Raw genomic sequence first — 24,243 nt, forward strand, 5'->3', positions numbered from 1 at the left:
GCTAGTGAAAGTGTTAAGCCATAATTGCTGATCCTTGTTTTGCTGACTAAACTACAAATGTCTGGGGCCACATGATTCACAGGCAAATCACATCATGGCTTAGTGCAAGATTTGAACCCAGTCTGTATATATAACCCTCAGGGCTAGTAATCATTGTCATGCGATAGTCTTATAGTCCATGAATTTGTTCAATTTCCTATTAAAAGATGTCCAAGGTGACATTGGTCACTAAACGTAAACCTAATGCTGTATTGAAATCTGTCCTGCAAAGGCTTAAAAAAGTTCTTTCCTGCACCAGGTAATCCTGTTTTTGTACTTCAGAGAACTTGAAAATTTGCACCGATTTTTTAAATGCTCGGAACTTGTTTTGGAGAGGATGAATGATGATTCTGCTGGTGTTGTTGGCTTTTTATTTTTATTATTTATTTTTATTTATTAAATTTATTTGCCACCTATCTCATCATAGGTTATTCTAGGGCTTTATTTGCCACCTATCCCACCATAGGGCTTAAAAACAATAAAAAGGAAGAAACAAAAAGAGCAAAAACAAAACAGAATACATTTTGTAATGCATATAATGCTTCACTCTGTGGCTGTCCACATTCTTCTAGTTTTGAAAACAAAACAATGGGAGGAATTTCTTCAGGATGTCTCCCTTTGGTGTTAACAGAGGGTGTCATGGTAGGCTGCAGGCTATTGGAGAGACTGTATAATAAAAGACAAGGATTTGTATGCACCACATACACACATACAGACTCCCACATCTTTACTAAATAAATGGAAGAGCACCACTCCCCACTCATCACAAATTCAATGAAATTCTTCTCTCCTTTGAAAAAAAAATCAAAACCAATTTCTCTTCTCATCCCATTGAGGAATGGCCTGCATTCCTCTATATGTATTAGTAAATGCTGGGAATTAAGTGAGTTGAAGAAGTATTTTCTTATTTGTGTCTAGAATATCAAATCATTTAACCACACTGGAGGGGCCTTGGATTCTGGAACTATATATGAGGGAGAACATCATGTCCTGCTGTGTCACACCCTTGACCAAATTAAAATCTTGCTCCTACATTTTTTCCTGGGATAAGTTACCCCATTCTGTTAATTGTCTTCCTCTTTTTTTTTTATCCAACTTTCTTCAGCATGACAATACCTTTTTTGAAGTGCAGTGACTTGAAGCGTTCTGTTTGCACCAAACATTTTTATCATCCATCCATCCATCCATCCATCCATCCATCCATCCATCCATCCATCCATCCATCCATCCAGTGCCACCAACACAGACATATTCTTTTTGACTGTATGGACAAGTGGCTATTATCTTGACTTGTCTTTATATCAGGGGTGTCAAACTGCCAGCCCGTAGGCCGGTTGCATCACGTGGAGGCCATGCTCACCCCAGCTCCAGCAATGCGAAAAACTCGCAATATGTCATGACATGTCATGTGATGTGTCATGTGACACAGCGAGTTTGACACCCGTGCTTTATATGTAATATCTCTTTGCTAACCAAATGCAAATTTATGTATTTCATTTGCATCCTAAAAACTCTAAGCTGCTAAAAATTTAATCATAAGATGAAAGCCTCCATAACCAAAAAAGAAAATAATTCAAACATACATCAAAATACAAATTAAAAGGTAAAATTGGGAACTACAAAAGTTGTGCACTTATGCATCTCATTTCCAATCAAAACATCCCCTTGTCTTAATACTGGTAGCTTTTCTAAAGCCCCAATTTAGCGACATGCTTTGAATAAATAGTGCTATTTGACACATCTATGAAATTATTTGCATATGGGGAGTTAAATAATTCCTCCATTCATTCTTACTTCAAGGAAAGATCTAACAATAGGCCTTAACTCCAGTTAGTGTAAATAAGGTGATAGCTTCAAAAGTATAAATGCTATTTTAAAGCTATCTGTGTCTCTTGAGTGGAAGCTTCTAGGAAATCTTCTGGCATCACCTGTTAAGCAAGGTGGGGTCTGAGTTAATACTGGTTTGAGAGATCACTAGGGAATTGCACGCAGCCTGTAGGCTAGAATAGAAAATTTAAAAAATCATACTGGATGAAGTGAGAGGCAAACCACTTCTGTAGCATTGTTATGAAAAGATCAAGATGCATCTACATATAGTCTACCTGAGGGAATCTTTATTTATTCAGAAATAAGTACACTGCAGTCACCGGGGCTTATGGTCAGATCAGTATATGCAAGCCACATTCAGATCTTTTGCTAGGCCCAATCAAAGTTGATATAAAATGCACCCTTTTTGCCCATCATATTTAATCCACATAACAAGCTACACCTAATGACCATCTTGAATAAATCAGGACTGGGCAAGTGGATTGCAATACCTGTCATTCATTACCCCTGACATTATGTGTATGTATAATGTGTGTGTATTGGAAGTCAGCATCCACACACACCCCAGAAGGAAATATTTTGGGGGATATTAAAAGGCAGAATAATGGAGGAAAGAAAAAGCTTAAAAGACTTTCCTGCCCAAAACTGAGCAAGCTAGTGCTGTAGAAATGGAAAGTGAACAAGTGAAAGAAACAATGACAAAATGGGCAAAATTTTTTGGCTACAGTATAGAATTAGAAAAACGGCAAATGTTATGGGAAAGAAACTATAAATTAACAATGTCAACTTCATACAACGAAAATCTGTATAAAATGTTTTATGGATGGCACCTACCGCCAGCAAGATTAGCAAAAATGTTTAAAAATATGTCAGATAGATGTTGGAAATGTAACCATAACATAGGCACGTATTATCACTTTTGGTGGACATGTGGTAAGGCAAAGGCTTATTGGAGAAAGATACATATGTGGTTAGAAAAAATATTGGGTGAACAAGTGGATTTTAAACCTGAACTTTTTTTACTAGGTATTATGCCTGAAAAGACTAATAAGCAGAAATTATATTTAATCTTACACATTACTACAGCAGCGAGAATAATTTTTGCACAATACTAGAAGAATGAAGGACTGCCATCAGAAGAAGAAATAATCAGGAAAATATTGGAATGTGCAGAGATGGACAGATTAACTATGAGGTTGAAAGATAAAGAAGATACAGACTACTATCAAATTTGGAACTTATTTTATTCTTGGTTAGAGAAAAGAATGAAGGATTAGGAATTGAACATGTATTAGCATAGCAAATTCCAGACAACTTGTTGATTGGAAAAACTAACATATGTTGATGAAAAAAAAACCAATAAAATTTTTATATATAAAAAAAGAAATGCAGATTTGATAATCCTATTCAGGAAAACTGGGGCCACTTATTCATAAGCAAAATGCCTTCAGCCCCAGCCCCAGAGAAACAGGACATGCCCTTTAGGACATAATAGAATTAACCCATCACCATTAGAATACCAAAAGAACACACTCAAGCTCACCTTAAAGTACATGCCACAGGAACAGGAAGAACCTAAAATACAAAGCCCAAAAAAGGTATAAAAGCCCATCTATCCCAGCTCCATTTTGTCAGCCACCCCAGAAACATGCAGTGTCACTGAAGTTTCTGGCAACTAAATAAACTGAACCTTCTTTCCTAAGCAATCTCCATTTTGTTTATTCCCAGCTTGGACTGGACCCTGATGAAGATCTTTCTTTCTTTCTTTCTTTCTTTCTTTCTTTCTTTCTTTCTTTCTTTCTTTCTTTCTTTCTTTCTTTCTTTCTTTCTTTCTTTCTTTCTCTCTCTCTCTCTCTCTATATCTCTATATATATATATAATATATATATATATATAATACTATATATATATATATATATATATATGTTTTCTGAGGTTTTCGTGGGTGTTTGTATGTAGGTCTTTGGTTGTTCGGGTTTTCTCCGTGTAAAATTGGAAGTGTCTTGGCGACGTTTCGACGAAGTCCCAATCGTCATCTTCAGGCCGGTGTTTTCAGCCTCGTGCCTTGAGCAGCAGTTTTCAGCCTCGTGCTGCTCGAGGCACGAGGCTGAAAACACCGGCCTGAAGATGACGAATGGGACTTTGTCGAAACGTCGCCAAGACACTTCCAATTTTACGCGGGAGAAAACCCGAACAACCAAAGACCTACATATATACATACATACATACATACATACATACATACATATATATCTGGAGTCACTGAAGCAGTAGGTGTGAACTTAAATGGACTCCAGAAGATGGTAGAGGACAGGAAGACCTGGAGGACCATTGTCCATGGGGTCGCGATGGGTCGGACATGACTTCACAATTAACAACAACAACAATATATATATATCAGTTAATCCTCTTAATTTGCATATTCTCTATTTTCAAAATTGTCTATTTGCTCAAATTTATTTGTAATCCCAAACTCAATGTTTGTGGTGCTTTCATGATTATTCATGGACATCTGCAGAAGAGGAACACATTTGAGTTGCCTGATGCACACATTCCCAGCTGAGGTCGAACAAGGCGATGCTCTGCCCGGTTTCAGCTCTTCTCCTATAAACAAGTGTCCTGTGTTTCCCCAAGGAGCAATAATTCAGTATTCACTAAATCACTGTACGTGGCATCTTTCTAAAACATCATTAGAATGAATATCTTGAATCTATTGTATTTGTGTCCATCTTTCAGTTAGTTTAAATGCCTGGCAACTTTCCCAACAAGTCCTGCAGTTTGCTTGGCAAGATTTCAGAAGTGCTTTGCTCTTGCCTGCTTCCTAGGGCTGAGACTGAGTGACTAACCCAAGGCCACCCAGCTGGATTTGTAGTCGTTTAACCCCCACCCCAATCTGGCTCTCTCTTACAATTATTGCAGTGGTTCCTTATTTCACCAAGTTGGAAAAAGGAGAAGAGTTTTGGAAAAGAATCCAGCTCTAGATTTTCTCCTCATAGACCTGATGGTTTTAAAAATAGATAACTAGGTTACATCCAAAAACCAGGTGACGGATAGATCATCAGGAGAAAATCTAGCTACGCGGTCACTAGTCGACACCAAATGGAAGGCATACACAGGAAGTTCTCAACTTGCAACTTAGAGACTGTTCAAACTTACAACAGCATTGAAAAGTGATTTATGACCGTTTTTCAGTTACAACCTTTGCAGCATCCCCATGAGCCATGTGATCAAAATTCAGATGCTTGGCAACCGGTTCATAGTTGTGATGGTTGCAGAGTCCCAGGGTCATGTGATCACTTTTTGCAACCTTCTGACAAGTAAAGTCAATGGGGAAGCCAGATTCACTTAACAGCCCGGCTACTGACTTACCAATTGCGGTGATTCGCTTAACAACTGTGGTAAGAAACGTGGTAAAATGGGGCAAAACTCACTTAACAAATTATCACTTAACAACATAAATGTTGGACTCAATTGTGGCCGTAAGTCGAAGGACTACCTGTAATCTGTTTCAGTTCTTTGAACCACACGCTGCCTCGCCGATTTTGCTCCGTATGACTCGCAGGAGGACAGCTGAGTGGTACCATTCAACGCCTTCTATTTCAGCCGCTCCTCTTTAGGAGCCCGCTTTTCCGATCACTCGCTCGCTCTTCGTTTCCTTTCAGGGGCCGGTCCTGAAAGCGAAGGCCCGGAGAGGGCGGAGCGGGGCGGGGCGGGCTGAGGCGAGGCCGGCCAAAGGGGGCGGGCCCGATCCGATCAGAAAGAGGCTTTTCTCAATGCAGGCTGGAGAAGAGGCGGCGCGACGTTGTTTTGTCGCCGCGGATTAACTCGGCTGACTTAGAGGCGACGTCCCTCCGAGCACCATGAGCGCGTCGGGGCTGCCTTGGAGCATCGACAGCGGCGGGTCGGGGCTGCCTCCGCTGCCCAAGAGCCTGAGCGGCTTACTGAATTCTTCTTCCAGCGGAGGCGCCCCTGGCGGAGCCGGAGGGCGCTGGAGAGACCTGGAGCGGCTCTACGCGCAGAAGTCTCGCATTCAGGACGAGCTGAGCCGGAGAGGTAGCCGTGGCGGCGGCGGAGCGGGGCGAGGATCTCCTCGCCCACCGAAGCCCCCTAACCTCGACGCCGCCTTGGCCCTGCTCCGTAAAGAGATGGTGAGTAGGCGGCAGCGGCTGCCAAGACCGCCCGGGAGTTGTTGGGCGCACCGCCGCGAAGAAGCGGCGCATTCCTGGGCCAGGAAAACTGTGTCCTTGGAACATTTTTGGATCTTTATTTCTCCCCCTCCCCCGTGTATTTTCATGAAATGCTGTGCACCGAAACTCCCTCGGTCAAGCCAGGGCTTAATTTAGCCCCCGAGGGCAAGGCCAGCCTTGGTTTAGTAAAGTGAGAAGCCAGGCGAGCAAATCAGAGCAATTCAGCCTCTTTCTTCGGACGGCTCCCTTGAGGGCAGCCCTCGATATTCGCGGCTGGCACCTCGTGCCAATTTCTGCTCCGTAGAAAGTGTCGCCGGCACGAAACGCGTGGCTGAATAAACAAGGCGGTTGCAACTTGTCTGCCAGCTTAAAAAAATAATAATCATCGCTACAACTCAAATGGTGTATCTAACACGCTTAGAAGCTGTTTTTTCCCAACCTCGGGGGTCTCTGATATTTCTGGCTTGCAGTGGTTTTTTTTTTTTTTTTTTTTAATTTCTAAGCCAGAGGGTGGGTTGCTTGGAAACTTTTGTGGCAGTTTTAAGGCGCAGATTCTTTGAATGCGAGATGCTTCGTGAACGTTAAGTTAGGCTAGGAAAAGCAGAAAACCCTCCCCAGTTATAATGCTGCAGTGCATATTGGGCAGAGTAGCGGTTGAAAGAGAAGAGCTTTCAGCTGGGACCTTGCAGGCTCCAGTCACGTTTCTTCAAGTTTACATTGGCACAGGAGTGGGGAAGGGGGTGTTGGATATATTACAAGACAGGCTGCTTCAGAATTTACTCAGAAAGTAGATGAAGGGCTTTAATTCTTGTAACGCATTACAGCAGTGGTTCTCAACCTTTCTAATGCCGTGACCCCATAATATAGTTCCCCATGTTGTGGTGACCCCCAAGTGGGTGTGGCCACCAATAAGAGGGAGTAGGACAGCTAGGGAAAAGGGAAAAAAATGGCGAACAGCGTGGTTTGGCGACCCCCGTGAAATGGTCATTTGACCCCAAATGGGGTCCCGACCCACAGGTTGAGAACCACTGCATTACAGGATATAAATACTAGAGGGGTTTGGACAATAGCCAGCTCCATTTTTTATTGAAATAATTTAATAAAATGAGATGGTGCCCTGGTTGTAGAATTTCTTCCTCAGGAGGGTTAGATTATTTTCCACTTTGCTGCCTTCTAAAACTCTTATTTAAGATCTTTTTTAAAATCTTGCCACCACCACCACCACCACCATCATCATCCTCAAGATGGCAAATACATCTACTATCCCTTCTCCTATTTTTCCCAAAACAACAACCCTGTGAGTAACTTTGGCTGAGAGAGAATGATTGGTCCAAAGACACCCAGCTAGTTTTTATGGCTAAGACTGGAGTGGAACTCACAGTTTCTTGGTTTCTAGCCTGGTGCCTTAATCACTAGACAAAACTGGCTCTTTTAAATCAAATTTGTTGAGCTTTTTTGTGTTAATCTTGGATGCGATAGGCTTTGCTTTTACCTTCCCCCCCCCATCTCTAAGATGGAAATGATTATAAACTGCTTTAGAGCAGTCAATTAATTCCTGGCTGGGGAATTCTGGGAGTTGAAATCCACTTATTTTAAAGTTGCTATAGCTAACAAATGTTCTTTTAGACTTTTGAACAGTGTAAGCAAAAATTGTTTAAACAAAATTAACAATTATGGCCAGACTTGGAAAACTTCTTGGCTGTACAGGAGTTTAATTGGTCTGTGAAGTTAAAAAAAACCCACTAAGTTAACTTAAAATTATTTTAACAAATCACCCTTCAGATATATAAGAGTCTTGGCAAGAGAATAGAAGCTGCTGTTAGAAAAACCCAAGCCAACATCTCCTCGAATCTGTGGGACTGGTTGTACTATTCTTTGGCCTGTGGTGTAGTTACTTAGGTAGTTATTACCATCTCTTAACAACAAACCAGGTATAGTGACTGTAATGTTCTGCCTGGAGTTCAAAGAAAGTAAAAACCTAATGCAAAAATCTCAGCAGGATGGAAAACCTTAGATTTCTGATGTCATCTAAAAGATGTTTTGACAAGACATCCTTTCATTTTGACTCTTTTTTTTTCTCCCATTCTCCAACACTCACTCTTTTTTTCTAAATAGGAAACAGAAACTAAATAGGAAATTTGAGAGCTCTTTTTCCTCTTAAAACAAAGGAATGTAATTTTATCTATCAGTTCCTCTAGAGAAATTCTGTTCTAATTGGAATTCATTTTTCATCCTGTCTTTTTCCTTAACGATGTTCTTATTGTGCATAGACAATCTTTATTTACTCTCTTCAGATTTTGAATTAGAATTATTTTATTGTGGTTTGGAAAATGGAATGTGACTTTGTGGACATCTTTGGTTCTGTCTTTTGAAGTATCTTTGGTTCTGTCTTTTGAAGTGTGGTGCATTAGCTTTTGCTTTATGCAGGAATGGTCCCTGGGCTGAATGCTGACTCCTGACAGCTGTAAATTTACATTGATTTTCAAACAAGCAGTCAGTTTACAGATTAAAATATAGGGAGTATGCTATATTTCAGAGCAAATACGTGATGGAAGACAGGACTAACTGACTTAACTCTGAATCACAACCCTGGTTTTCCATTTGACTGAAACTGTATCTCAATAACAAAGAAATTTTTTTATTGTTATGGGAAAAAAAACTTCAACATTCTAGTCTAAAACATTTTCTGTGTTTAAAATGTGTGGCTTTAACCAAAGGGAGAATTCCAAAGTAAACAAGTTTTCCACTTACAGTGAAGTGAAATAGGATTTAATTATTAGGTTAACTTAAAGCCTTTGTGTTGGATCTGACATGAAATTCCTAAAGGCAACAGTGATTTATTCCTGCCTGGCACACCTCTGATTAAGCAGTCTTTTTTCTTAGTCATTACAACTCCCTCTCATAGACGATACATGTCTCTACATAAATATGCACCATTCATTATTTTAAATCTAGCTAGCTCAAAATGTGATTAAAAGGCATTTTCTCTTTGTAATATTTGTGGTGTGGTGCTGTCAGCCTAGAAATAAAAGCTTCTGGAAATATAATCTGAATGCATAATGATGTAGTGGAATGAAAGAAGTGGCAGAGCTAATATATACTTTCTCTCTAGCAAAATCCACCCTCATAGCAAGTCTGTCAAAACTCGCCAGTCATGGTCAGTGTACTGATGACTTCTTCAGTTTCAGCATAATAAGAGAAACATGCCTTAAATCTCATCTGAGTTTAACTACTCCATGCATCAGGTGAAGTGAACTACAGTTCCCACATGTTTAGGCTTTTCAATAAAAAAATCAGAATAATCAAATTGGACTCCTTCTGATTTCAAGAAATGCAATTTTCTCTTGGTGTACGTTGGGATACCACTTAGCATTTCCCACCTACTAAGCAGATGGGAGCGCTAGATAGAAGATCTAGGTTTACCTCTAAAAAAGCTAAGCAAGTCTACTTAGATAGGAGGCCACCAGAACAGTCTTAGGCATGAGACAATGTGGGAAGTAAATGTCAAATCACTTTTATATTGTGGCCAGGTGTTAGCATGACTTACTTGAGGTAATATTTACCTTTTTTGAGAAAGTGCTAATTTTCCTCTTTTCCCACTAAGACAGTGTCAAACTGGGCTGGATATATCACACACAGGCCACGCCCACCCTGGCTCCGCAAAGGCAAAAAACATCACAATATGTCATAATATGTCACGTGATGCGATCAAGTTTGACACCTGTGCACTAAGATAAAAGTAAAATTCCTCTTGGATGTTAATAATAATAATAATAATAATGTTGGAAGGGACCTTGGAGGTCATCTAGTCCAACCCCCTGCTCAGGCAGGAAATCCTGAGGGACTCCAGAAACAAATCCTGAGGGACTCCAGAAACAAACCATTTCGTTTGTTTCTGGAGTCCCTCAAGAAAAATGATGCATTCAGATAAAGACTTCAGATGTATACATAAAAATCTATATAGTTAATTATGAGTGGTGGGTACTTCCAAGGATCTGTTATTTCTGAAGCATGCTTCTTTGTACCAAGTACATTTTCCCAAGAAAATGCTCCTGTGTATGTGAAAATTTCTGAATATCATATGCTGTATTATTTAAGACAGATTTTTTTTTGCAGGAGAAGTTGAATGTAAAATAATATGTGGCATAATGGGAAAATTTGCCTTGATGTACAAAATGAAGTGAGGTACTGACAGAGTGTTACCATGAAAATTCAACCAAAATTCAAAATTTAAAGCAAATATCTTCTTTCAAAAATTGAAAAGACAGCTCTACATACGGGCATAATTGGATGGACAATAGCAAAATCCAATTGGTTTATGCATGTGCATGCAAAGTTTGGGAAGCTCTATTCAGACAGGAAAAAGAAAAAGACCTGATATTGACTATGGCTTAAGATCATGAAGTTGTTCTTGCAAATTTATACAAAAACAAATAAATCCTCTGACCAAGAATACACCCTTAGCAATATTTCCTATGATTATGCGGTGACAATGAAGAATAATGTGAAGGGATTACAGATAGTCCTCAACTTACAGCCATTCATTTACTGACTGTTTGAAGAGAGGTTTATGATCAGTCCTTGCACTTAGAACTGCGGCAGCATCCCCAGGGTCATACTTGGGGCACTTGGCAACCAGCATGTATTTATGACGGTTGCAGCATCCCAGGATCCTAGTTGCTATTTGTAAACTTTCCAGCCAGGCTAAATCAGCGGGGGAAGCTGGATTTGCTTAATGGCTGTGTGATTCACTTAACAACTGCAGTGATTCACTTAATAACTGTAGCAAAAGGTCATAAAATTGGGCACAATCACTTGGCAACTGCCTTGCTTAGCAATGGAAATTCCGGTACCAATTGTAATCATGAATCAAGGACCACCTGCATATTTGACAGAGTGCCCGAATAATTATAGACTGAAATTCATCTGACATTGAAGATGAAGCAAACAAAACTCTATATTGAAAATAGATGAAGAAAGGTGGAAAGCAAAACTAAAATCCAAAGGAGGTAAGCAACACACAAAAAAATAACTTACAATGGATAGGACAAGAAAATTCGAGAAATCGGGGGAACGTTGTATTAAAAAAGTGGTCATGTTAAGATATAAGGGACATAAAAAGGAATAAGATAATACAAAGGGGGAACATATACCCATGCTTCCTCAAAAATAAGACTGAGTCTTTTTTTTTTTGCCTCCAAAAGAGGCACCAGGTTTTATTTTTGGGGGATATCACTCACCTCTGGCACTGACAGCCCAGCCCAGCAGGTCACTTCTTCTGGGGCCAAAGGAACAGCTTCATTCTGCAGCTGCATTCCGTCCTGCATTTTGCAGTCAGATCTTATTAGAAGGCCTCTGCAACTGAGTACGGAGCTATGGATTGAATCCATAGCTCGGTTCTCAGCTGCAGTGGCCTTCCGGAAAGGCCTGTGACTGAGAAATGCAGGCCTGGCTGCAGAAGACACTGCAGAAGAAGTGGGCCAATGAGAAGAGGCCTGGCTGCAAGTTAAGTGGGTGCAGGATGTGTGGACAGCTCCCCCCACCCTAGCTTGATTTTTAGGTGTGTGCCTTGCCCCAAAACTAGGGGTAGGGCTTATATTAGGCCCACCCCCAAAAATCAAGCTAGGACTTATTTTCAGGGTAGGCCTTACTTTCAGGAAAACATGGTAAAACTATAGAGAAAAAATCTCAAAAATAGATATGTATGAAAGTTTCATCACAACTAGAGTGGGTCTGGAAAGGTAAACAGCCATTAGAAAATATTGTTAACAACTTAGTCGCAGAAGTTCATGAAATATTAGGATAACTATTTACAATCTTATAAGATGATGGAGCTTGTGCTACTTGTGGTTTTAAATAGATATCAAAAACAGCAATAACCAAGAGACTGAAAAAGATAATTTATATTCCAATACCAAAAAGATCAGTGCTAAATAATGCTCTATTTAATATTTGCACTTACATCAATGCTAATAAGTACTGTACTTAAGGTTTTGCCATCTAGATTTTAACTAGACAGAGAATGACAACTATCAGATGTACATGTTGGATTCAAAACAAGCAGCTGAGATCACATTGCTAATATCCAATGAATAATGGAAAAGGAAAGGGAGTTTCAAAAATATGTCTGTTTTTATCTAGGATTTTTTCTTTCTGTAGGTTCCATTCTAACTGCTTCCTGATCATCTTTAATAGGCAGCTGAGGTAGCCGAATTTACCATGTTGTTAAGAGTATCCACAAGTGCACTTGGCAAATTGCCTATTAAAGATGATCAGGAAACACAGTTAAGACAGAATACAGGAAGTCCTCAGGATATGATGCAATTGGGACTGGAATTTCTGTCACTAAGTGATGCAATCCTAAAGCGTGATGATACATGACCACATTGCTTATTAACAGCAATCTCAGAAGTCTCTGTTGCCATGGTTAAGTGAGGATTGTAGATCATTAAGCAAGCATCTGACGTGGCCACAAACATGGGAAGAGATACCGAAACTGCTCCAAGCAAGGAGGCTGTGGGGCAAAGCTATGAGTTGGTAGGCAAGAGCCACAGGTGAGTGCCACAGAGTGCGGGCAAGTGGGTGCTGTGAGTGGACACTGCAGAACACAAGATGCCCATGCCACTCAGGGTTTCTTGGAAGAAAAAGCAGTGGGAACTTGCAACCTCTTGCCAGCTTTCCCATTGACCCTGCTTGTGGGGAGCTGGCAGGGAAGGCCACAAGGGATCAAATGACCATAGAACACTGCAACTGTTGTAATTACGAGTCAGTTGTCAAGTGCCCTAATTGTGAGTGTGGGAACATTGTGATGGGCGCAACTTCTAGGACCGATTGTAAGCCCCCCTCATTTAGCATTGTCATAAAGACTATGATAAATCTAGAAAAATATTGAAGTGCAAAGACATCTTGACTTTAAAAGTATGTTTTGTCAGGGCTATAGCCGTAACATACAGTTGTGAAAGTGGGATCATCAGAAAGCTTGAGTAAAGATAAATTGAGTACTATGTATTGTGCTTCTGAGGAAGATGGCCGATGACATTAGACTGCAAGAAGAAGAAAAAAAATCATTGGATCCTAGATGAACTACAGTTAGACTACATATCAAAAGCACTAATAATGAGGCTAAAGCTGACATACTTTGCACACTTAATGTAAACACAAGAGTAATCGGAGAAGATCCAGTTGTTTGGAAAAATCAGAGCCTTTGAAGAGACTGACAGCAGATAAGGTGGCTAGATATTATCATGATGACATACACACCACCACACAAAAGTTTGAGGATCTGAACCTATGCAATGACTGAATAATAAAAGGCAACTGGTTATCAGCCAAATGTTTTGGACTACAAATACCTTAGTCAATAGTCAGGTACTCTGGAAATTGCAGTCCAAAACAACTGAAATAAATAAATTGCCTATCTCTCATCTAAGAGATACTGTCGAACTGGCAGCAATTAAAACCAAAAACTCATATTTGTGTTTTCCATTCCTTCCTTTCAATGCAGTCACTGAAGCTATTTATTCAGATGCAAATTATCCCCAAAACAAGCAGTCATTTTTAACAAAGATGGGAAAAGAATGGGACTGAAGTGTGACGTGTAGAAAAGGCTAACCTTTTTCTCACAGCATTTTCCTTATTTTAGCGGGGAGCTGGGAAAGTTTGTGATATTACTGCTACTAATTTAAATAGTGGGCATATCATACACCATGCAAATTAACTTTCCTCAGAATCCTTTATTCTGATTTTAGTGTGTACACAGAATGAGAGAATATATACAAACAGTGAGTGGGCAATATCAATTTATAAACCATATAAATATAATAAGGATAACAAAGATATATATAGGGGATCTGGAGTTTGGCTGTGTGATTTATATATAATGATGAGATTGTATCTTAGGATAAGAAACTAATTAGATGGAAATACTATTGTATCTGTATAACTTTTGGATATTTTTCTTGCCATCAAAAACCAATAGAGTTAAGAAAAATATATATCAGCTAAACTGTGGCAGTTCTGGAATCCACTGTGATCTTATGTACTTAACAGAATAACAGAGTTGGAAGGGACCTTGGAGGTCTTCTAGTCCAACCCCCTGCTAAAAGAAAAGAAATATTCGTACTATATTTCAAGAATCTACTTTTCCCTTTCACATGCATAGTCCTTTATTGAGGTAACTGCAGAAAGTAAGGAGTAATGTAACATGCAAATCAGAGTTATGTATAAAGACTATAAAATGCCATAGACTTCAGTTATACCCTGCATTTTTTTCAATTATTAAATGACCATATGGAAGTGGGCAAAAGATCCAGGCCATGTCCTTCCTACCTTCTTTAAAAAAAAAAAGGCAGCTAGTCCTAATCTGGCCTGGGAAATCACGTCAATGTGAGAAATAGTGTAGTAATTGAACATAAACCAGTATTGTGGAAAGCTACTTTATCAATCTGAGTGCTCTTTAAGGGTCAAGTTAAACTGGATTGGATTTGCTAGGTGTGCTGATTTTATGAAAAATGGATTGGATTTTACTTGTCATTGTCACTTCCATTTGTTTTTCCTCCACTTCTTATTTATTTTTTATTTATGTTTTAAACTTTATAAATCCTTCTCTTAGTTATTTTTATAAATAACTCAAGGCGGTAAACATATCTAATACTCCTTCCTTCTATTTTCTCCACAACAATCACCTGTGAGGTGAGCTGGGCTGAGAGAGAATGACTGGCCCAAAGTCACCAAACTGGCTTTCATGGATAAGACAGAATTAGAACTCACAGTCTCTAGCCTAGTGCCTTAAAATAAATCACTAGATCAGTGGTTCTCAACCTTTTTAATGCTGCGACCCCCAACCGGTCGTAAGTCGAGGACTACCCAACAGGTTGTAAGTCAAGGACTACCCAACCGGTCGTACGTCAAGGACTTTCCCTGCCCGGGAGCGCCGCACATGCGTGGTGCCGCCCCCTGCGCCAGCCGAGGCGTAGCTGGCAAGCGGCAGAGACTGCGCAGGCCGACCACTGGCTGGGCCACCAGCTGGCCCAGCCCAAGGGAGGTAAGGCACCCGCCGGGCCCCACGTGCACCAGCAACCCTCCTTGCGCCCGCCGGCCTCCCACCCCTGGCCCTCTTTTACTTACATTTTTAGTAGTTGCTCAGTAGGGAGGGGTGGAAACTTCCAGACAGCTCGTCTTCGCTGCAGACAACTTGCAGCACCGTTTTCAGAATGGGACTTTTGGCAGGCTCAGCAGGGCAGAGACAGCCTGGACAATTCCTATTGGCTTTTGAAAGCCAATAGAATTAGACTCTATTCAAGAGAGTCTATTCTATTGGCTTTCAAAAGCCAATAGAATAAAAGGGAGTAGCACAGTTAAGGAAAAGGGGAAAAAATGGTGGACTGCGTTGTTTGGCGACCCCCGTGAAATGGTCATTTGACCCCAAATGGGGTTCCGACCCACAGGTTGAGAACCACTGCACTAGAACAAACTGGCTCCCTTTAGATTTTTCCAAAAACAGCTCTCGCTGTCTGCATAGAGTTCAATCTGATCCTTTGTCTTTAAAAGTAAAAACCCCTTTCAACTTATCTAACTGGAATGTTCTTCTATTTAAATTTGTCAAAAAGATAATCTTTTCATTTACATACTAATCTTTCTGGAATTATCTTAAGTTCTATTTTCATTTGTATTATCAATCTGCAATATAGTATTAAAATATTGCTGTAAAACATGATCTCTGGTCTTATTCCTGGCAGAGTGCACAAGGATGTCCCTTGGAACAATTCATAATTTTGCAAAACTTGTATTAATCTTACAAACCTTATCCGTCTCTGTGTCAATGTTATCTTCCCCCCAATCCAGGAAAGTGGACAGATTTAACAATCTTATTTTCTGACATCTTCTCTGTGGCCTTCTGGAATTGCTCTAAATCTTAAATAAAGTTATTTTTTCTCAGTTCTTTCCAATAATGCCAAATCCTTTTCCATCTCTCTATTTATAACTTATGCCTTACTTTCCAAAACTTCCACTTTATCAATAATTTAGTTCTCCAGCCATTTCCCCAAAGATTCTTCAATCTTCTTAAGTTCTTCTTTTACATATTTTTTTTATTACTGCAAATCCTCCTTCCATTTTTTAAAGCATCCAAACTATTGGCAACCAATCATCTTCTTTCCAATTTCTTCAAAACATTTTCTGCAATAAATCTGGTGAAATGTCCTTATCTGTAAATTGTTCTAGTGAGCCTTCCCCATCTTTCTCCTAAATTAACAGTTTTTCTTGTGGCTGCCTTTATGAGGAAGTAAGTCAATTACTTTTGCAAAAATAAAGTGCAGGTTTCTCCTCCTCTACCCCCCCCCCTTTTGTTTTCCTCTGTTTTTACTACTTTTATCTCAGTTAGCTCTCTGTAGTTACAGTCACAATTTAGCTCATATTATTCTTATCTTGTTTGGTAAAATCTACCATTTACCTACTATCAGTGAGTTACCTACTTACACTGAGGGCTTTTACACCAGAGACAAATTCCTTATGTGTCTAATCACACTTGGCCAATAAAGTATTTTATTCTATTCTACTCTCCTTAATAAACAATCATCACTCTCACAAATGTCTAGTCTATTACGCTAATTAATTTTGCTGTTTTGAAGGCCCTTTTATCGGATTTTTTTTTTTAAAAAAATACTGCCCTCTTTATCCATTTAAAACTTTCTTGGATCAAAATGTTAAGCGTTTTACATTTAAATTAAAATCCTTCAAAGTAGCATTTTTTTTCTCTGCTTAACCTCAGAAAGAAGGCGCCTGCTTTGATTTTCACTGCTGTTTGGAGTATCTGTCTTTAGTTGTAAATGAGTTAAATCCAAAAAGTATTTAAGAAAGGCTTTTGCCAGTCAAATGTCTGGCAAATGTCCAAATATTGTAGTTCAGTCTTCCTGTATAATTGACAGGCATACTGGTTTTATTATTATTATTTTTGAGGGGGAGGATAGAATCATTGTGGTAGGAAAAATATGCATGGGCCACAACATCTTATAGATAAAATCAAGCATATTAACATGTGTTTTCTTTCTTACTAGGTTGGCCTCCGGCAGCTGGATATGTCATTACTGTGTCAACTCTACTCTCTTTATGAGTCAATTCAGGAATATAAAGGTGCCTGCCAAGCAGTATCAAGTGCAGACTGTGCATATGCCCTGGAAAATGGCTTTTTTGATGAGGAAGAGGAATTTTTTTAGAATGAATATTTCTTAGGAAAGCCTTTTTTATTTTTTATTTTTGGAGTGCAATGGAGTTGGCAGTTAAGAGATGAGCGGTGTTTAATTGGAACTCAAAGTACATTCTTCCTTCTGCTCAAGAAGAATTGCTCCATTTATTTCCGGCATGCTGTTTAACCCAAGTTACACATTATGTAAATCCTGCTCTAGGAAAGTAATGTGCAACGAATGTTGAAGCCTCCCGAAGCATTCTTGACAGGTTGTGTCAGTGTAATTTGTGCACGGGGTGTTTCTAGATGGCAGATGTTGACAGCTATCTTTGTATAAGCAGAAGCCTGGCATTGTACACCTCATCTCAAATATTCTGACATGTAAGATGTATAGTTATATAGTTTGTATGTTTGTAATCACTGAATAGATCTCTCCATAAACAACACCTTTTTAAAGCCTCTGATCTGTGGGATTGGAATTCTACCTGTTTTATACCATAAAGGATGAATTCTGTAACATCTCAATAGTTTAAACTTCTTCCAAAGTTTTTACTTGGATTGATGATCCAGTTCCCATTCTTTCTGGCTAATGTCAGAATGACTTATTTAAACCAGTGTAATAAAATTGTGTAACACTTCCTATATTTTTACTCAAATGCAATAAGAACAAATCAGAGCAGCTCATTGTACACCTTGCAGCTCCATTAGCTTCCATAACTGTAATTTAGTTGTTCATTGTCCAGTTAATAATTTTAGTTTAACATACATGGATTAACAACATCATTTGTAATACTAAAATGCTTGGAAGACAAATGGTCAATTTGTCTCTTACGGTCCAAAAAGACCTTAGTGTGTATGTTATTATATACAGTTTTGTGTTTTTTTGTACTATAACAAATGAACGTTTGAACTGGAACTGTAATTTGTTAAGCCTTTTCATGGACATGTAATTTAGCACTTGGAGGTAGCCAAGGAAAGTTGCATGGCTACCTTGGTGGACTACATTCAGAAATCCACAGCCTACCTCACATGAAGAAGTTTATAGGAACCCCGAGCAGAAGATGGAAACTTTTGAACTGGTCTTGTGCATAATGGTCAGAACCTGATTGGTTTCAGCTTCCTGGAATACTTTGTAATTGATATATGCAGAAGGAAAGTGTTTTGCCATGCAGGAATATGATACCATGTAAGTAAGTGATTTGTTTTCATGTGGAAGTCCTATTTTAAGATTTGGAAACGTATTTTCAACCTCAAAGGAGAAAACTGAAATGAGAAATAATAAATCTTCAAGCTTGTTAACTTTGGATGTATCCAAAGGGAACACCAAAATGTGTAAAAAGGACAATCACATTCATACACTTATAAAAGCAGCTTCTTTAATCTATTGCATTGTTGTATTGTACACTACACCCATCCCTGTTATGTCACCCTGCCAGGTCTGTCACCAAATATTTCCGTTCTCCTGCACATTAAAAAGAGATCTCTGCTTTCAAAACCCAACTGAGTACAAAAAAATAAAAATAAAAAATTGCCACATTGGGGAAATGGGTGGCATATAAATATAATATATAAATAAAGAATAATAGCCTAGCAAGCAGCCCTGCCCACTCAACTCTTTTTGGAACAGGGTATTTTTTACTAGCCTTACTTTTTGTCCTAATTGACTCCATCAATAAAATTGGGGAAATTGAAGATGACACCCCTGTTGCTGAAATCATTTATTTATTTATTTAGCATATGATGGCTGAAATCAATAGTACACTAGTTCTCTAGATTACTTATGGGTCAGCTTCCACTAAAATCAGTGGGATAAAATATATCCATTTAGGCTGAAACCAACCAATGTAATAAAGATTCAAAAAAAAAAAAACATCGGTTATCCGCCAGATAGTGATGAACTGTAATCCTCATCCTGCTCAGTAATGAGAAGGTTGGACAAGTATGCTGGCAAGTATAGATCTGCAACTTGCGACAGGCTGTGTTTCTACCCTGGCAAATATGTTCTCTACTTGTGGCCTTGATTTATAACATGTAAAGGCTTCCAGACTGATAAAAGAGTTCAGAGACTTTTCATTTAGGTCCCTTTGTTACCAATGAAATAGTTCTTGGCCCAGAAGACGGGAGTTAGAAAATAAAGAAGTTTCCACACCAATGCTTTGAGGTATATTGGTTTAAGAGGGAGAATAGTTCATTGACAGAATTCTTGTAACCCTGTCCCCTTTTGTCCAGTAACTCTTGTTAAAGAAACTGAAACTTGCAGGGGGGGGGGAAACACTTTTGATTTTGGCAGATGCCAAAAGTCTGACATAAAGCTGTTTTTAAGGAGCAGTTATGCCAGTTACACTGATTTAAAAAGGCTAATGATGTCTTCATTTGTTAGAATGGTTTTCCCCAGCCTAAGCACTCTCTGGAGCCATATTCTAGAACAGCGTTTCTCAATGTTCGTGTGACGGTGACCCCCGTCACACGAACGTGCTGCGCGTGCGTGGCACCGCGCGCATGTGCGGCGCCGCCCCCATGCGCGGCACGCATGCGTGGCGCCGCCCCCTGAGGGGGGGAAATGGCGGATTGCATTGTTTGGCGACCCCCGTAAAATGGTCGATCGACCCCAAATGGGGTCGCGACCCATAGGTTGAGAACCGCTGTTCTAGAAAGTTTAGTCAACACAGACAAAGGCCAATTCGCCTGGGAATTCTGGGAGCTTGTTTTAGAAAATAACTTGTGAAACCAGGGTGGGAAGATAGTGTCAGAACAATGCAAAACGCATCATGTTGATTTAGGGGTTGCTTGACCATTGCATAAAAGATGTGCACAACTGCAGCTTAAGAATGGCAATCCAGCAGTTCTACAGTAACTGTTTGAACAACTAAACCAAAACGTTCCATCTACGCCAACCCGCAACTATTACAGAGGGATGTGAACTGTAGAAGGTATGTTAAAAATCACGGATATGGATTCTAATAGCGTACAGTCTCAAATGTTGAACCTTGTTTATTGTCTTTGACTTTGTCAGAAGGTCACAAAAAGTGATCACATGACCTCAGGACCATCAAAAATATATGCCAGTTGCCGAGCCTCTGAAACCTGATCATGTAACCATGGAGTTCCTGCAACGGTTATGTGAAAAATGTCATAAGTAACATTTTTGCCATCGTAACTTTGAATAGTCACAAAATGAATGGTTGTAAGTGAAAGACTACCTGTATTAGTTATACTCCAATAGGCTCTTTAAAATCTGAAGTGTCATTGCAAGAATGGAAACATCAGGACCTAACTTACATAAGGATTTTAAGATTACAGACTGCAAATAGTCTTACAGGGGAAAAATACAATTGCTGAACGTATTTCTTTTGTTGTATGTTTTTTTAACAATATTATTGTAGGAAATTAAAATGACAGGAAATCCGTATCCTATTGTTTGAACTTTGTGGAAAGTTCACTGTACATCTGAAAGAAATCTTGAAAAGTTGTATTAGCCCTTCCTGTGTCCATTTCGCTGACACAAAAGCAGCTACAACTTCCTGGCATATGAAATCCAAAAAGGAAATGAATTATAGCTTAACCTTGGTATTCAGACAGCTGATTTAAAATAACCGACTACAGACCAAACCCTAGTCCAATGAGCTGCGTGCACTATTTCAAATTTATATGTTACATGATTACTTATTTCCCGCTCTCCCAACTTTTAAAGAAACAACAGTGCACAGTGCACATATCTGAAACAATGGGTATGCTAATTCAGCTTTCACAAAACCCAGAAAGATAAAATTTAGATAAAACTCTCTATATTCCTACTTGAATGGAAGGGCTTGCTTAGGGAAAGGCTGTTTTGTAGGCCTTCCTGCAGGAGGTCCCTGATATAGGGGTTGTCCTTCCCAGTTACGTGTTATGACCAGTAGGATAATAAGGCCTGAATCCCTTCTGTCTGCTTTGGAACTGACAACAGGAAGAATATGGCTGCCTAAATCTGTTTTCAATCTGAGTACATTATTTCTCTCATTTGGCGGTGTGTAAGCATTGCTGCCATCACAATTTCTAATTGGTTGAGATCAAACAGATGCTTGTGAATGTTGAAATACTTTTTTTTCTTTCTGAATAAAAAATGCAATGGGTATTCTGTAAGCAATTCTCAATCCACTGGACTCAAAACTAGCAAGTATTGTACAATAGGCTATTTACAGAGATACACAGATTTCAATGGTTGAATATAGCAAATAGTTAACAAGGTCCAGCCTGTATGACACTGTGGTTAAAATGGTAATCTAGGACCAAAAGGACACAAATTCTTTTGATGGTGGATCTTTTGGCAAAAGCATCTAGAATCATCTGTTTAATTTGGCCTTTTAAATTACTGCATTATACGCTCATCAGGCCAATAAAATACTGTCAAGTACTCTGTCATATCCTAAAGTGCTGTTGGAAGCAAATTCTCATTGTTCCTTCCTGTTTCGCCAGTAACAGGAAAACTAAATATCCTGCCTACTGCATACAATGGGAAAAAATACATTTAAACCAATTGGGCACTACAGTAGATCCAGCAAATCCACAAGTCTCCCCAACACAATCACATTCTCTTTGGGGGATTTCCAAAGTTGGGAGAGTCCTATTCCCAGCAAATGATGGCCTTGAGTAGGAAGGAAGAGAGGGAATCCCCATTCTAATCCATCCTCTGTGTTAATCTTGCCAAAACTGATTAATATAGTAAAGTGTTACCTATCCAATTTTCAATGCATGAATTCAGTAAATATACATATTGAAACCTTTAACGGTTAGGATTTTAGGCCATACTACATATTTATTTACTCGGCAGAATCTTGGACCAGCTAGTGACTTATTTGCTGCCAAACAGAGAAAGAGTAGTTTTTCCTCTTAATGACCTATCAGCTTATCTATAAAATGTAAATTCTGCTGCTAGGAACACATTCCTATGAAGCTACTCAAAGTTCAAATTGCTCAACATGTTGTCTGGTATTATTTCTACAGACATCTAGCATTCTTTTCCAATTCAGAAAAAAACAGAAAAGGACAGAATCTTAGGAAAGCCAAAGAAATGGCTTCCTGCTGCGAAATATCCCTCAGATACATATTATATACGTATCTTATGTTAGTATTTTAAAATTTGGTCCAGATTTGTTTGGGATGAGCTATATTTAATTTTCTTTTTTGTCCTCCCTACCATATTTCAATAGTATAAAGGAATACAAATATGATTTAAATCTACGTGTGATTTTTTTTTTGCATTTTCTAATATAAAAAATAGTACAGAGAAAGATATTCTATTGTCATAACTTTTCTGATAAACTGAGAGTTTGTACCATCTCTTCCTTCCCCACCTTCAACAATTCCTTAATCTGAAATCTTGTATATTTTCCTTAGGGTAACTCCATTAAGAAAGACAGTTTGGTGTAATGGTTAAGGTATCAGGCTAGATAGCGGAGAACTGTGAATTCTAGTTCCATCATGGGTATGAAACCAGCTGAGTAACCTTGAACCAATCACTCTATCTCAGTTCCAGGATGGAGGCAATAGCAAACCACTTCTGAAATCCTGACATGAAAACTGCAGGGACTTATTTAGGCAGTCACCATCAGTAACAATTACTCAAAGGTACCAAACTACTACTACAAAAAACAAACAAATAAACAAACCCCAACAACTATTAAACACAATTGAGTTGTTGGTTTTTTTGAATACTACAAGTTTGTATTGTTACATCAATAGCAATATAGGAAACTATAGGAAACAGCTGTAGGCCATCCCAAAGAGGCGGCATATTTGGGGCCTGTTGGCCTGTGGATAATAGCAATAGCACTTAAGACTTATATACCGCTCCACAGTACTTTACAACACACTCTGAGCAGTTTACAAATGTCAGTGTATTGACCCCAACATTCTGGGTCTTCATTTTATTCATCTTGGAAGGATTAAATGTTGAGTCAATCTTGGGCCGGTCAGGATCAAACTTCTGGCTGTGGGCAGAGTTAGCCTACAATACTGCATTTTAACCACTGTGCCACCATGGCACCATGGATAAAGCACCAAGATGGACATCTCACTTTTTTCATTATGTATCAGCAGGTAGAAAATGCAGAAGCTTTGCCTCTTTATCTCGGACTGTTCTAACTTTGGCTTAGAGTCAGCATTTTGCCTCTTTATTTCTCCATTCCTGCAGAGCGCTAAGAAAGTAACAGGAAGAAGTACAAAATCCCTTATGTTAAATTCAGGGCAATGAGATCCTGAATAGACAGGGTGAAAAAGGCTGAGGCAGAAAATGTTATAGCATGTCATTCCTCCACAGGTTATATACTTTGATCCTTTAATCATTAGAATTCACTGACTCGGTAAGACCAAAAGCCAATTCTCAAAATAGCTCCTACCTCCTGTATAGTAGCTTATTAGCTATTCGGGAAAAATTAAAGTTCAATATTGTATTTATCTAATATCTAGATTTGACTTGATTTTCTGAAATGTAAAAAAACTGTTTTAACAATTAACTTTCAAAATATAATTACAGGTAGTCCTCAACTTACAATAGTTCATTTGGTGACCATTCAAAGTAACGGCGCTGAAAAAAGTGACTTAGGACAGTTTTGCGCACTTACCACCATTTTACTATCTCCACGGTCACGTGATCAAAATTCAGATACTTGGCAACTGACTCATATTTATGGCAGCTGCTGTGTCCCAGGGTCATGTGAGCACCTTTTGTGACTTTCTGACAAGCAAAGTCAACGGAGACGCCAGATTCACTTAATAACTGTGTTACTAACTTAATAACTGTAATTCACTGAACAACTGTGGCAAAAAAAGTCATAAAATGAGACAAAACTGACTTAATTCATTTAGCCACAGAAATTTGGGGCTCAATTGTGGTCATAAGTTGAAGACTACCTGTAATCATAACACTCCTTCTTTGTCATTACTCAAACCAATTCCAGGGCAGGATGTATGGGGGTTCCTTCTTCCCTGTTCTTCCTTCCTTTCCCCTTCCCGTCCCTTTTCAGTAGG

General features: G+C 39.1%; 1 protein-coding gene across 1 annotated transcript; it reads left to right on the forward strand.

Moving 5' to 3' along the window:
- Positions 1-5,594: 5,594 nt before the first annotated feature.
- Positions 5,595-18,932, forward strand: FAM89A (family with sequence similarity 89 member A). The gene is made up of 2 exons (XM_039364418.1): positions 5,595-6,014; positions 17,108-18,932. Exons 1-2 carry the CDS (start codon positions 5,727-5,729, stop codon positions 17,264-17,266), a joined length of 447 nt encoding a protein of 148 aa, XP_039220352.1. The 5' UTR covers positions 5,595-5,726; the 3' UTR covers positions 17,267-18,932.
- Positions 18,933-24,243: the final 5,311 nt, after the last annotated feature.

The sequence above is a fragment of the Crotalus tigris genome, unplaced genomic scaffold (assembly GCF_016545835.1).
Source record: "Crotalus tigris isolate CLP2741 ecotype Arizona unplaced genomic scaffold, ASM1654583v1 scf7180000019759.570773, whole genome shotgun sequence".
Classification (NCBI taxonomy): domain Eukaryota; kingdom Metazoa; phylum Chordata; class Lepidosauria; order Squamata; family Viperidae; genus Crotalus; species Crotalus tigris.